Here is a 14,575-nt window from a genome sequence, read left to right on the forward strand (position 1 = left end):
CACTGAAATTGTAATCTGACATATTTTCTGTTAGTAATTATATGTTTTAGAAACAACCCAGAAAAATTAAAGCCAGACCCTGTGAAACTGGAGAAGTATAAATTTTATCCACACAGTACAACAAAACTAGTATTTGTAAGGGCCACACTTCTTCTAAAGAATATCCTTCTTCTTTAGTTCCACTGCATCAGTAGACAGAGATATACATACATTAGTCTTTTCACTAGCAAAGAGGATGGTATAGTGTAAGTCCGGGCCAGTTCGGTCGAGGGAGGTTCCGTGGAGGTGGCAGGAAAAAGTACAGGAGGCAATTCTTTAGATTTAACAGAGTCCATTTTATTCAAATATAAACTCAACTCAACAGGCTCGAAAGGGTCCATTAGACTCAATTCGGGTAACAACTTATAACTTCTAACTCTCTCAATCTTCTGTTTCTTTACGCCTCACTGGGGGGGCTGGCCCAAAGTGTTCTCGGTCGGTCATAGGCCGTATCGGAGTAGTTCTGACCGCGCAAACGGTCCCGCAACACGGGTGTCTCGCCCAATCCCCCTCCCGTTGCTTCTGAAGCAAAGAGGGACTGGGACAGACCACCCTCCTCCCCCCACGTTGATTGCGTGGATAGACCACCACAGTCCATTCTAGGGGATCCAACTCTTGCCCGCACGTTAGAAAATCTGGTGGTTCCGGGAGTAGACCTCCACTTACTTGTAGGTTAGGGAATTCTTTTAGCAACTTTCGAAAACCCTCCTGGACCATGCTCCATTCTGTCTGTACAGATCTGTCTATATCAACCGGTTCACTTTTCACCACTCTGAAACTTCCCGCCTTTTCACCCTCATTTATATCCTCCCACACAATCAGATCAAGCTGCTCCCCCTTCTCATCCGCCAGACAGACTTCTCTATACTCCTGGACTTCTCAGTCCTCACGCTCCACCTCTACCAGTATCCCTTCTATACGATCTCCTCCTCCTTCTGCTCCTTTAACCGCGGAGGACGGCTCACTCCCTACTGCAAACTGATTTTCAAACTCAAACAATGGAATTTGTTGTAGTACAGGTGCCATTTGGGGAATACATCGTTGAATTTCTCAGATACCTCTAAATCAAAGGGGTGGGATGGGGAAACCAAGGGAAGATAGGAATAAACTCTCACAGAAAGGAGAAAAACACAGATACAACAGTGACTAGAGCACTAAAAGCAATCCTTTTCTAATGGCTCAGCACTGAAAACACACTGGAATGCAAATTTCCTGATATTGATGGGGCAAAATAGTAGAGAGAATCTTACTCTCAAGCAGGGTGTTCTTCAAGAAGAATCCATTTTCTGTCTTATTGAAAGACGTTTGCCTATTGTTATTTGATACTTCATCTTTTTCTTAGAAGAGGAACAGCCTGTGCTTCCTTATCTGTTCAGCCTCCAAAGATCCAACTATAAGGACATTTTACCTCCTCCAGCATTTGCCAAAGTACGGTAGTTAGCTTGATATTCTTGCCACAGGAAGTTAAAGGCTTCCAATCATTGGGAGTGGACCAAGTCACTGTTGCTTGGTGTGTTTTATTCAAACATAAAGACTAGGCAGATTTGCTAAACTAGATATGTAATAATGATATGACAGGTAAGATTTTCATATGGATATTTTAAAAAAACTATTCACAAATTTGTTTATCATCTTTATGCAAGGCTCATGTCAATTTCTGTATTGTTCAAATTTTTTGTGTTTGTGCCACTAAAGCAAACACAGATCATGGAACTTACTTAATGCAATTACTTGTCTTTCATTAATGCCAACCCTTGTTGAAGTGGTTTGTGTGTGCAGCAACTTAGATGTTCTCAAAACTTGGGGGTGGGTGGGTTAATTCATATTGTAGGTTTCCTTTATGGCCTCCAGTGCTTGCTCCTCTGATATATTTTTCCAATCCTCAGGTAGATCAGCTGGTTTGGCATTGTAACATCTGGCAAAGTCACAATTGAATTCTTTCAAAACAAACTTCCAGTAATCAGAAGCATTGATACTGGGATCTGGCTGAATACACCAGTCTGGATAGTAGTCACGATAATCTTTGTATGGACGCACCTCCCAGTCTGTATCCCAGTTTCGGAACGTGCTGTTGGAAACTACATCAGTGGAGCAAATAGAATGAACAAGCTCTTGAGAACTCTCGTTTCTGTATCTTCCTAGTCCTTGAGGCCGATGGACGGCAGCAAAATGTTCCTTGTGAGCACTCCCGCCCGCTTCACAGGGGACTTTGCAGAAAGGACATTGCTTCCCACAGCCAAAGACTCGGTTGAAGATCTCACGTTGAGGCTTCACAGACAGGTTGGAGAGCTTGGATTTGATCTTGCGAGCTGCAAAATCGGACAGTATCTGCGTTTGCAAATCAGGAAGTAATTTCCCAACCCAAGCGGTGAATTGACAAGGATCAAATGTGTTCTTAAACTGTATCCCCATTACGTTGTCCTTAGAAATAACCAGCTCCTTCTGCATTTGTTGGCAAAAATTGTCTAAAAATTCTGATAATGTCTCAATGCTTTTATGCGTCACGCTTTCCAGTGTTTCCCTAATCTTCTTTACTATATGAGAGACAATCTCTTTTTCTAGGTCCTTCAGATCATTTTCTGCATAATGATCCAGAATTTGCCCCGTTATCCACCCCTTAACAAATATTTCATATTCCATGATATAATTTACAAACTTGTTGACATCCCTCTCCTCCAATAACTCCTTCAGGACACGGAACTGGAAGAAGCTTCGGCTAGCGTATCCAATACTTTGCGAACTGGTGAGAATGTCATTCACTATTTCTATTCCAAGCCTTTTGTTAATATAATCCACTATGGAAGGGTAGAGACAATGCTCACAGAAATCCTTGGCTCTGTTTTGCAGAGCATCTTTTTCTAAATAAAGGTCTCTGAAAACAGAGAAATACTGAGGTCTTAGGTTTTCCAGCCGTACGTGTGGATCATTTTCCTTAATAAAATCTTCATGCATTTTCTGAAATGAGTGAGTTGCTTCTCCTAAAATGTGAAGCTTTAGATCTATTTCAAAACAAGGTGTTATAGGCAGTTTTTGAACATCACTTTCTTGAAGCTTCTCATTGATCATATGTAAAAGTTCGACACAATAGGTCTCATCATAATCTCCTCTGCAACAGACCTTTTCATTGATGTATGAACTGCACCGGGTCATCAAAGATCTAGCAAGTTCCTCAGCTTTATGCCAACAGTCACTTTTAGCAAAAAAATGTCTAACACGGTATATAATTGATGTTTCTAAATACTCAGGTTTCATTTGAAAGGTGCTTATCCTGTAGTTTAGCAAACATTTTGCTTCTTGTACTTTTAGGTTAACTAAACTTCCCCGATGAGCTAACTCCTTTTTTAAAGATAACTCTATATCTGAAATTATCTGCCGGTTTTCTAATGAAGTTGGTGATATTTCTGATAATGTTTTTGCCCACATTCTTTCAAATTCTTTTTTCAACTCCTCATCTTCCAATCTATATTCATTTTTCCGACAGTCTTCAAGAAGTTTGTCCACCTTTCCTTCAAATATTTTCAGGTATTCAGTTTGAAGAGTATCAATCTTGTGGCGACCCTTTTTAATACGAATAGCTTCTATGCATTTGGTTGAAGAATAATTTTCAAGTTCACGCTTGAGGCTGCTGGCACTCCTAATAAAATCTTCTTTGTACCTTTCCACCAAATGTAGATTTGCTGCTCCACTTTCAAAGTATTCCTCCAAGTGCTGAAGGATCCTCTGTTCTCCAGATGACAGCTTTGCTTGAAGGTCATTTTTCCAGTTGGAATGATCCATTTCATCAAGGTCAACATTCTGGATCACAGTTTCCTGCTCAGATACCCAGAGGTGCATCTCTCTGCGGAAATGCCAGTCCCATTCAGAATATTTCATGGACAATTGGTTATAGGCTTCAGCTATGAGGCTATTGCGGAAGCTGAAGATGAAGTTCTCATGTTTCACAGCTCTCCACAAGCTTTTCACCCATTCAATAAACTCAGGGATATCCTTGGGAGGCCTTTTATGTGACCTATCCTTTATGAATTCAAAAAGGGACTTCTTTAATTCAAACACTTTTTCATTGTAGCCCCTATTAACTGGAGCCATTGGTGGGACTCCATGCCACAGACCTGGGATATACCAATTGTGCGTTTCTGGGTCATAGTCAATGATGTCTAAAAATGTTATCTCCCTGTTGATTTTTTCCATTTTTGCTGCTGCTGTGGTCATTTCGTTGAGCTGTTCCAAGAGGTGTTTCCTATCTCTCATGTTCTGGTCATATGCAGAAACATCATTGACATTCTGATGGACAAATTGACAGTTGGGTTTTTGCCCAATCCTCTCCATCCTGAGAAAAGCATGGGTCACAATTTGAAGGATGTCCTTCATTTCAGTGGCATTCTCCATGGCCATGTTTACTATGGTGATGTCACTCAACCCAACCACTAATGTAGCCAACTCATTGTCATGTTGATTGCTATCCTCCAATTTGGCTAGTTCTAGAGATTTCAAACCTTCAGTGTCTATCACCAGGATGAAATCACAGCCAAACTCTTTTGCCGAATTTTCTCTGACCCTAAGCAACATCATGAAGGCTCCTCGTGTACATCGGCCACTGCTGACAGCAAACTGCAAGCCAAACATAGTGTTCAGAAGGGTGGATTTCCCGGTACTCTGCACTCCCAACACAGTGATCACCATCAATTTGGACTGATTCTTTGATTTCTTATGAAGTATATTCAGAACATCAGTTATCCATTGGAGTGGGATATTGGATGCGTCTCCATCAATCAGCTCTAGAGGAAACCCTTCCAGCATCAAATCAGCTGCAATACTGGGGAAGTAGAGAAATTGCCTTTTGTTTTTTGCTATTTTGCCCTCATTAACCATTGAACACTCTGCCTCATAAAACTGGCCCAACTCACGCATGAAATGCTCAACTCCCAAGGAAGACGACGATATTAATTGGTCTGTCTCTGTAATCTTCTGCCTATTGTCTCCAAACATTTTACACAGCTCTTTGTATTCAGAACGTAATTTTGAAAGATTCTCCCTTGCAATGTTGTCCAGGTTGAATTTCAGCCATTTCAAGAAGTAATGCTTCTCTGCAGAGTTCAGGTGTCTTATAGCATTCATGAAATTAATCAAACCAGCTTGCGGTTCATATTCATTCTGTTCCTTACGCAGCATCAACAATTTACTTCTGAGTTCAGATCTATATTCTTCTGAAGGCGTGTCCCCTTGTTTTGTCATTCTGCATAATTCTTTCTCCATTTTTGCCAGATTTTTCCAGAGTTCGCCTTGGAGTATCAGTGTTTCTTTCTTGTATCCTGCGACTTCTTTTATGTCTCTAGTAATTTGTAAAGCACATTCAAGAGCACGCTGACATTCTTCGTTATCCTCGTCCACGTGAATGGTCAGCTCACGGGCCACGGCGGCCATCTGTTTCACGCTCATACTGTTGGGAGAGCTGATGATTCTTCCAACTGCAGATTGCAGCTTTTCTACAAATTCTACTTTATTTGACATTGCAGTTTTCACTAGTATATGTGAATTGCTCAGCTTAAGTAGCGGAGCCAATTTATTTAAGAAATCCAAAGTATTATTGGATTTGCAACCATGATCCTCTATGATAAAGTAGAACTGAGTTGACGATTCCTTCAGCGATGACAAGAGGATATATTCTCTTTCACTGATGCAGTCAGCAAATATAAACACAGCCGAAGAGACCTGTGTTAGAAAGCTAAACTGTACCCAATGTGACTCAGCATCTCCACGGAGATTTGTGACTGCAAGTGGCTCTGGAAAGAGATCGGAGCTCTTTTGTCCTGGGAAATACCAAGCAATTTCTACTAGCCCTTCGGCAATTTCTCGAGGAATGTTTCCAGATTCACTGTCACGGTGAATGAAGTAATCATTGTGCTGCTGGGAGGGACTTAGAAACTCATTGAGGACTGCGGACTTGGAAAAGGTTGAGGTCCCCATCCGCACAAAGGAGATTACTGGCATGGGTGTCAGCACCAGGTTCTCCTCCCTAAAGCCTTTGCTTTCGGCCAGGGAATGGGGCGTCCATTGTTTCACAATGCCCCGCATGGCCCAGAGCATCAGGGTGCACTTTGGAGTCTCTAAAGGGGGCAGGAGCAAAGGCAGAGCAAACTGGCACAGAGACATTTTGGAGAAGATCTCCTGCTGAAGGAAACTGTCCGAACAAAGCAGAACGGCACAAAGGACATCAAGGGGGTTCACAGAAACTCTTACATCTGTCTCACTATTGAAGAAAATTCTCTCATCAATTCTCTTTTCTTCCTCCTTGACTTTCATCCTCTGCTCTAGGTTCTCCTCCTCTACAGTTGTGTTCCTGGCTGATACATTCAAAGCCAGAACCTTCCTCAGAAAATTCCAGGGTAAATCTCCCAAAGCAGCAGATCTGCATTCTTTTAAACTTCCTGAACTGATTTCCAGAATTTTTTGCAGGGCCAATTTCTTCTTTTCATGTTTCCGTAGCTTTAACTTGGTCAGAATGGTCTTAAGAGCTTCTCTTCTCTCTATGGAATAATTAAAATGTTATTATAGTTCTTATTCTTGTTACTTCTGCTACTGCTGCTATTCTGTTCAATGGGTACTGGGCTGCATAAGCTTGTCCAAAATAATCATTTAGGCACAAAATGGGTTTGGTATTAAATGCACTACACACATCTGCATAAAATCTTGTTGTAACATGAAAAACGTGCAGTACGGCAAGACACCTAGGACTGGGGCACCTGCAGCCAAACAGATGCAAATACAGTGTTGCCCCGAATAGCGACATTAATCCGTTCCAGATTAATCGTCGCTATGAGGAAACATCGCTATACGGAACGGAAAAAGCCATAGGAACGCAGTAAACTTTGTGTAATGCGTTCCTATGGCTTCTAAACTCACCGTTCAGCGAAGTTCCTCCGTAGCGCCGCCATTTTCGTGCCCTTGGTGAGGGCAGGGCGCGAAAATGGTTGCGGCAGCCATTTTGGGCACGCCGTGGCCATTTTGGAACCGCCGATCAGCTGCTGAAAAAAACATCGCAATGCGAAGATCGGTAAGTGAAACTCTTGCCGATCATCGCAATGCAATGTTTTGACCATTAAAATAGTGCAATGCGATCGCATTAGCGATCTCAAAAAAGAGATCGCTATGCGGATTCGTCGTTAAACGGTGCGCTCGTTAAGCGAGGCACCACTGTACATAGAAATGATAATGACCTCTATTTGGCAGACCTGCCAATCAGGCTGGCTACATGATAATACAACTGAATTTACACTAGCCTGGCATTTCACAAAATCATAGAGCAGTGAAGTTGGAAGGGGCTTATAAGGCCATCAAGTCACAACCCCCTGCACAGTTCAGGAACTTTCCACTCAAGACAGAACTTCCTTTGGAGCAGTGGTTCCCACTTTTGGGTAACCAAGATGTTCTTGAACTGCAATTCCCGGAACCCTTCACCACTAGCTGTGCTGGCCTGGGTTTCTGGGAACTGCAGTCCGAGAACACCTGGGTTACCCATGGTTGGGAACCACTGCTTTAGGGTGGCCAAAGCTCCAGATTCGCTGAAAACTACAGTGGTGCCCCGCATAACGAGCACTTCGTTTAACAATGAATCCGCATAGCGATTGAGTTTTTGCGATCGCAAAAGCGATCACATTGCAATGTTTTAAATAGTGAAAAATCGCTTTGCGATGATCGGTGACCTGTTTCGCTTACTGATTTTCGCATAGCGATGTTTTTTCTAACAGCTGATCGGCGGTTCCAAAATGGCTGCCGGGTAAAAAAAATGGCCGCCCACTGTGTTTTCATGCCCATTCCTCACTTACCGGGCTATGAAAATGGCGGCCGTATGGAGGATTTTCGCACCACGGTGAGGTTTTTGCCCATCGGAGTGCATTACACGTGTTTTAATGCATTCCTATGGGCTTTTTTGTTTCGTATAGTGATGAATCCACATAGCGATGATTTTTCTGGAATGGATTATCGTCGCTATGCGGGGCACCACTGTATGCCCAATTCTACAATCATAATAAATCAGATACATTAAGATTATTTACAAATAAGTGTGTCTGTGAGGATTCTCAGATATCCAGGTGTGGTTATCTGGAAGTTGAGCCATGGCAACTGGAGTTATTTCTTATAAGGTTGAAACGTTTCACTACTCATCCCAATAACTTCTTCAGTCTGAGGAGAGTTGGTAGGAGACCCCTGATATATCCTCCACATTGGTTTCACTTCTCCCTGGTCTGAGTAGGCTCATTAGATGGACAAAGGATGGGGAAGTGAGTGAAAATCCCACCTCTGCAGACCTTCTCCACCCATTGTCATGGGCCGTTAACAGTTGTTAACAGCGGTCTTTCTAGTCTGTGTGGTCCTGATCTTTCTGGGGAAGGATGGAAGGGCAGAATGATAAATAGGAGACAGCTTGAATCTAAGGCCTACAACCCCTTCAGTGAGGGGTTTTCTACGTGCAGGTGAATGGCCTCTTTGACCCCTCTCTCAAACCACCTATTTTCTCAGTCCGAAATGCTCCAAACACTCCTCTTTGCATTGGGCCACATATAGTATATTGCTCCTAAATTCAGGATTTCATATACTTGGATGTTTTCTTTTGAAAGGGATTAATTTGTAACAAATAAAAAAAATAAAGGATCGAGAAAAGATCCCAGTTTAAACCCCATTTTAAACCACAATTTAAAAAAAACTGTGAAAGTGGGAAAAATCTCAAAGAGATTGTGAACAATGGCTTAAAACACTGGTTGCATTTCCATGCCCAGTGCTAGTAGAATGCATGAACGAGAAGTTCCCTGGAAACACTAATCTGAGCATTATTGTAGAGTGTGACAATACAAAATAAAGCGAGATTTGAGGGGAGGAACAGACATGAAATTACCTTTAGGAGGATGTTTCTGCACTTGCTCTAGTTTTTCCCTAGTTTCTTCTTTTTCTTGACTTGAAAGACCTAGAAACAGATGCTCATGTTCAATCATCTTAGTTCTTGAATTTCCTTTTATATCCCAGGATTAATTTTAAAAAACTTCCATCTATACAATCTAATTTCAAAGGATGTAGCTTCCCTAAAGAAAATTTAAAATGAGAACAAGTGTCTAATATGCATATACAGTGGTGCCTCACTTAGCAATGTTAATCCGTTCCAGGAAAAACGTTGCTAAGTGATTTAATCGCTAAGCGATTTTAAAAAGCCCATAGGAACGTATTAAAACTCGTTTAATACATTCCTATGGACTTAGAAACTAACCTTCAGCAAAATTCCTCCATAGTGGTGCCTGACCACCTTATCTACCTCCTGAGAAACCTATATGTGGGACAGGAAGCAACAGTTAGAACTGGACACGGAACAACTGACTGGTTCAAAGTTGGGAAAGGAGTACGACAAGGCTGTATATTGTTCCCCATCTTATTTAACTTGTATGCAGAATACATCATGCGGAAGGCTGGACTGGATGAATCCCAAGCCGGAATTAAGATTGCCGGAAGAAATATCAACAACCTCAGATATGCAGATGATACCACTCTGATGGCAGAAAGTGAGGAGGAATTAAAGAACCTTGTAATGAGAGTGAAAGAGGAGAGTGCAAAAAACGGTGGGAAACTCAACATCAAAAAAACTAAGATCATGGCCACTGGTCCCATCACCTCCTGGGAAATAGAAGGGGAAGACATGGAGGAAGTGACAGATTTTATTTTCCTGGGCTCCATGATCACTGCAGATGGAGACAGCAGCAACGAAATTAAAAGACACCTGCTTCTTGGGAGGAAAGCGATGACAAACCTTGACAGCATCTTGAAAAGCAGAGACATCACATTGCCAACAAAAGTCCGAATAGTCAAAGCTATGGTTTTTCCTGTAGTGATGTATGGAAGTGAGAGCTAGACCATAAAGAAAGCAGACCGCCGAAGAATTGATGCCTTTGAATTGTGGTGCTGGAGGAGGCTCTTTAGAATCCCCTGGACTGCAAGGAGAACAAACCTATCCATTCTGAAGGAAATCAACCCTGAGTGCTCACTGGAAGGACAGATCCTGAAGCGGAGGCTCCAGTACTTTGGCGATCTCATGAGAAGAAAAGACTCCTTGGAAAAAACCTTGATGTTAGGAAAGTGTGACGGCAAGAGGAGAAGGGGATGACCGAGGATGAGATGGCTGGACAGTGTCTGCGAAGTAACCAACATGAATTTGACACAACTCCGGGAGGCAGTGGAAGATAGGAGGGCCTGGCGTGCTCTGGTCCATGGGGTCACGAAGAGTCTGACACGACTAAACGAACAAACGAACGGTGGCCATTTCGGGTGCCTCTAAAGTGAGGCAAAAGAGCAGGTGGCCATTTTGGAACCGCCGATCAGCTGTGCAAAAATGGGGGTGTTGCAATGATCACGGGGAAGCGATCATCGCAAAGCCCCCATTTTCGGCCAGCTGATTGGCAGGGCTTCCTTTCTCTCTCTCTCTCTCCACCCCTCGCAGCTCCAGCCTCGGCAGGGAGACTGAAAGCCTCAGCAGGGAGACTGAGGCACCTCCGCCACCACCCTGGCCGAGAAAGACCCTCTGCGCTTGCAGCAACCTTAAGCCGGGGTGCAGAGGGTCTTTCTTGGCCAGGGTGGCGACGGAGGTGCCTCAGTCTCCCTGCAGAGGCTGGAGCTGCCAGGGGTGGAGAGAGAGAGAGAGACGAAGCACAGCTGATCGGCGGGGTTTGTGATGGTCGTCGCTTCCCCGCGATCAGCGCAAACCCCCGCCGATCAGCTGTGCTTCCTCTCTCTCTCTCTCTCTCGCTCTCTCCCCCTCGCAGCTCCAGCCTTGGCAGGGAGACTGACAGCCTCGGCAGAGAGGCTGAGGCACCGCCGCCACTTCCCCGATCATCGCAAAGCGAATTTTCCCCATAGGGGCCATCGCAAAGCGATCACTCTTGTGATGGCAAAAAGTCCATCACAAAGCGATTTTATCGTAAAACGGAGCGATCGCTATGCGAGGCACCGCTGTACTTCAAACTTTCCCCCCACCATAGAGGACCGGAAGTGGCAAAAATTGTCTACTGTTGGTCCTGCACAGGCTTGCAGAAGCCAGAGCTCTCATTTGATCATTGTAATTTAATTATCACAGTCATTATAATCACCTAATGCTATAGCCATTAGGTAATTCATTTCTCATAGGCAGAGAAATCTAAGCACAGGGGCACTATAAAAACAATTAGATTTAGATCTGAATGTAGCACATAGTAAGCAAAGGGGTACTAGAAAGTTGTCTATTTTCTCCTTTGTTTAATTTTTTTAAAATAATCTTGCCCTCTACTTGGATGAATCCTGCCACCCTCCAAAATCAGCCCAACAATGTATAGCAATCCTTCTTTTCGCAAACAATGCAGCACCTTTCTCATGGTCCACAACTGGTCTTGAACAATCCTTAAAGATTCGTTGTAAACTAAGTGTTGTAAACTGAATAACCTAGAAATAAACTATCACATATCAAAGTGTGTTCAGTTTGACATCTTTTAATCAGAAGGTTTATGAACCAGGTGTCACAGAAAATATGTACATTTGGGGCAGATTTGACATGTTCTGTCATAAGAACTGTATGGACAGAAAGGCTAATACCCTCAGGGCATAAAAAGACAGCAGCACAAATGAATAATTAGCAGCATATATTTTTAGAAAATGTATTGATTAATTTAGTAGCCAAAATCCTCTTGCAGGGCCAAGCAAATGGTGCAACTTCTGGAACCCAATTTTAAAAAAAATCAACATAAGCATTATCAGTTGCATTATTGAGTCAAAAATCTTGGGATAAAAGATTTTAAATAACTAAAATACAGTGGTGCCTCGCTTAATGATTGCTCTGTTTAACGACGAAATCGCTTAGCGATGCATTTTTTTCGATCACAAAAGCGATCGCTTTGCGATGTTCTCTATGGGGAAAAGCCCGCATTTTCAGCCAGCTGATCGGGAGTTCCAAAATGACCGCCGGGTAAACAAAATGGCCGCCCGCTGTGTTTAGGGACGGATTCCTCGCTTAAGAGGCAGCGTAAATGGCCGCCCTATGGAGTATCTTTGCTTAAAGGTTAGTTTTAAGCCCATAGGAAGCATTGAAGGGGTTTCAATATGTTTCTATGGGCTTTTAAAAATTGCACCACTGTAAAACAAACAAATGTCTATAGAGGTCTCTTACCTTGAGGCGGTTTGCCTTCAAAAGATACGCTGTTTGTATTAGGCTATGGTCATTAGGCAAGATGATTCGGGCCAAGAATAGCTTTCAATATCCATTAGGAATTGTCAATATTTGTAGCCCTCCCCATCTTTCTTATAGCTATGTTTTAGCCTTTGTATGCATAAAATGAAATCAGTTCCCCAACCTCCTGCCTTCAAGATGTTTTGAAATACAAGCCTTGATCAAAGTATACACTGGCCGGAGCTGATGAGATCCAATGAGTCTGGGGGGCACCTAGCTGAGGTCATATACAGATAGCAGCCAAGGAATTTTCTCTCTCCTTGCATGTTCTTCTCTTCTTCCTCAGCCTGGAAGGCAGCCTTAGAACAAACTGCACCGAAAGTAGGACCATTCTTCCTCCCATCGGTACAACCTCAGTCTGCCCTATCCTACCAGGGTTTCTTCCAAGTGGAAGAATAGGACTGGTGCCTCACCGAACTCTCTTTCAAAGACAACCGTGGCAATAGCTAAATGTTTGTCCCCAGCGTGACTGTGGAAATACCTTCCGAAATGTCTATTTTTGCCTCTTCCACTGCTGCTGGGTTTTCGGCTCCCTCCTCAGATAATAATTGCTCTAGGGAGGAACCTATGATACAATAATGGCAAAAAGAGTCAGTCATGTTTACCAAGATTCAGAAGGAAGTCCAAGTCATTTCTCAATGCGCTCGCTGTTCCTAAGGATGCAACCATCATACCCAGCAAGTGTTGTTTCTATATTTGGAGGACTATATTTGCCAATGGCTTGCTGGAGAGTCTAACTCCTGTCCTCTGAAGATGCCGGCCATAGGAACTGGCGAAACGTTAGGAAGAAAAAGCTCCAGAACACGGCCAAACAGCCCAAACAGCCTACAACAACCATCAGATCCCGGCCGTGAAAGCCTTCGAGAATACATTTTTGTGTAATGCTTTTGAAATAAAGTGATGCCAAAATTAAGCCAATGAAATGGCCCAGGTGAAATTAATTATTTAAGGCCAAAATTAAACCAATAAAGTGGCCTGAGCAGATTTCCCTTAGCGACATATTACAGGTAGGGGCATTACAAGAAAGATCACGTGCTCAAATATCTTGCAGATCAAATTTGTATGAATAAACTGGGCCCACAGCAATGTCTTTCTGTTCCCAGAGAATCCTGGGAATTGTAGCTCTATGAAAAAGGACTAGGAGTTTCCACCAAATGAAGAAACTATTTCTCAGGATGAATAAAATGTTTGGAAGGCTTACCATGTACTGAACGTTGCAGAATACAACTTGAACCCGGATGTATAATTTCTAAACACTCTAGAAACTGGATGCAGGCTGGTTCTCCCTTTTTCTGTATCTGAATCAGCAGTTTTCGAATTTTCTTGGAATTCTCCTCAGTTTTATCCAAGATCTCATATTCTTCTTCAGTGATGACAGACTGGGAGATTAAGTCATCTAGAAATAATTCTTAAGGATTTCAATTAATTGTTTTCTTCCCTTACGTATCATCTCCTCACCAGATATCATCGCTGAATCTGTTGACCTGTGATACAAAGGTTAAATCTATTTATCAGTGAAAGAAAGGAAAGAATTAGAACCTGGGAATAATCTTCACATGGTAACAGGCCAATACTCCATCTAGTAATGTCCAGAGATTGGTGAAAAAAGATTATCTAGTCACTTAGATACACCTTCACCTAATGTTTATCAAAATGATAGCTCCATCAAAATTCTTTTAAACGTCCTTCTCTGGGAGTGGTGAGGGTCAGCCTGGCTGCAAGACTGGGCTGTCCATCTCTCAGAGAACGCCACCAGATTCCCTACCCACAGCTCACCTATGGACTGGGGCATTGGGAGGATGGAGGTAGATGATGACGCCCTTGAAGTCATAGGTATGGCCATGGTGGGACCTGGACTTCAGTAGGCGTGGGAGACAGGAGAAGAGGACTCCTGTTGGACCAAACCAGTAGATTGGGAGGTGTGCAAGGGCTTGGGAGGTGCTGCCACTGCCACCAAAGTTGAAGGCATCTGGGAGAAGGTTCACAGGCACAATCCCGGAGATCCTGGTGCCACCAGAGGTAGTTGCCCAGAGACATCTGGGTAGAGTGGGCGGCATATAAATAAAATAAATAAATGAGCTGTTTCCACATGGTATTAACATGGATATCTTTCTTGTCTACTTCTTTCCAAACCCAGGGGTGCAATATCTCCCCTTCACAAGAACATTTGCAGTTCTTTATATTCCTAGAGCTCTGACAATATGTGCTTTCCTCCATTTTCCTTCGAAGATAATTTCCTGTAAAACACCACACCCCATCTGTTTAAATACTGTACAGTATATCCGTTCCCTAATGAATCAATTC

The 14,575-nt window shown here is 43.0% G+C and overlaps 1 protein-coding gene across 1 annotated transcript; it reads right to left on the reverse strand.

Annotated features, from left to right (window-relative positions):
• Positions 1–320: 320 nt before the first annotated feature.
• On the reverse strand, positions 321–14,114 carry LOC144583849 (interferon-induced very large GTPase 1-like). Its single transcript, XM_078378764.1, has 5 exons — positions 14,048–14,114; positions 13,473–13,667; positions 12,719–12,836; positions 12,212–12,240; positions 321–6,563 (listed from the first exon to the last, which is right to left on the reverse strand). The coding sequence occupies exons 1-5, from the start codon at positions 14,112–14,114 to the stop codon at positions 1,855–1,857; spliced, it is 5,118 nt and encodes a 1,705-aa protein (XP_078234890.1). The 3' UTR covers positions 321–1,854.
• Positions 14,115–14,575: the final 461 nt, after the last annotated feature.

The sequence above is a fragment of the Pogona vitticeps genome, chromosome 6 (assembly GCF_051106095.1).
Source record: "Pogona vitticeps strain Pit_001003342236 chromosome 6, PviZW2.1, whole genome shotgun sequence".
Classification (NCBI taxonomy): Eukaryota; Metazoa; Chordata; class Lepidosauria; order Squamata; family Agamidae; genus Pogona; species Pogona vitticeps.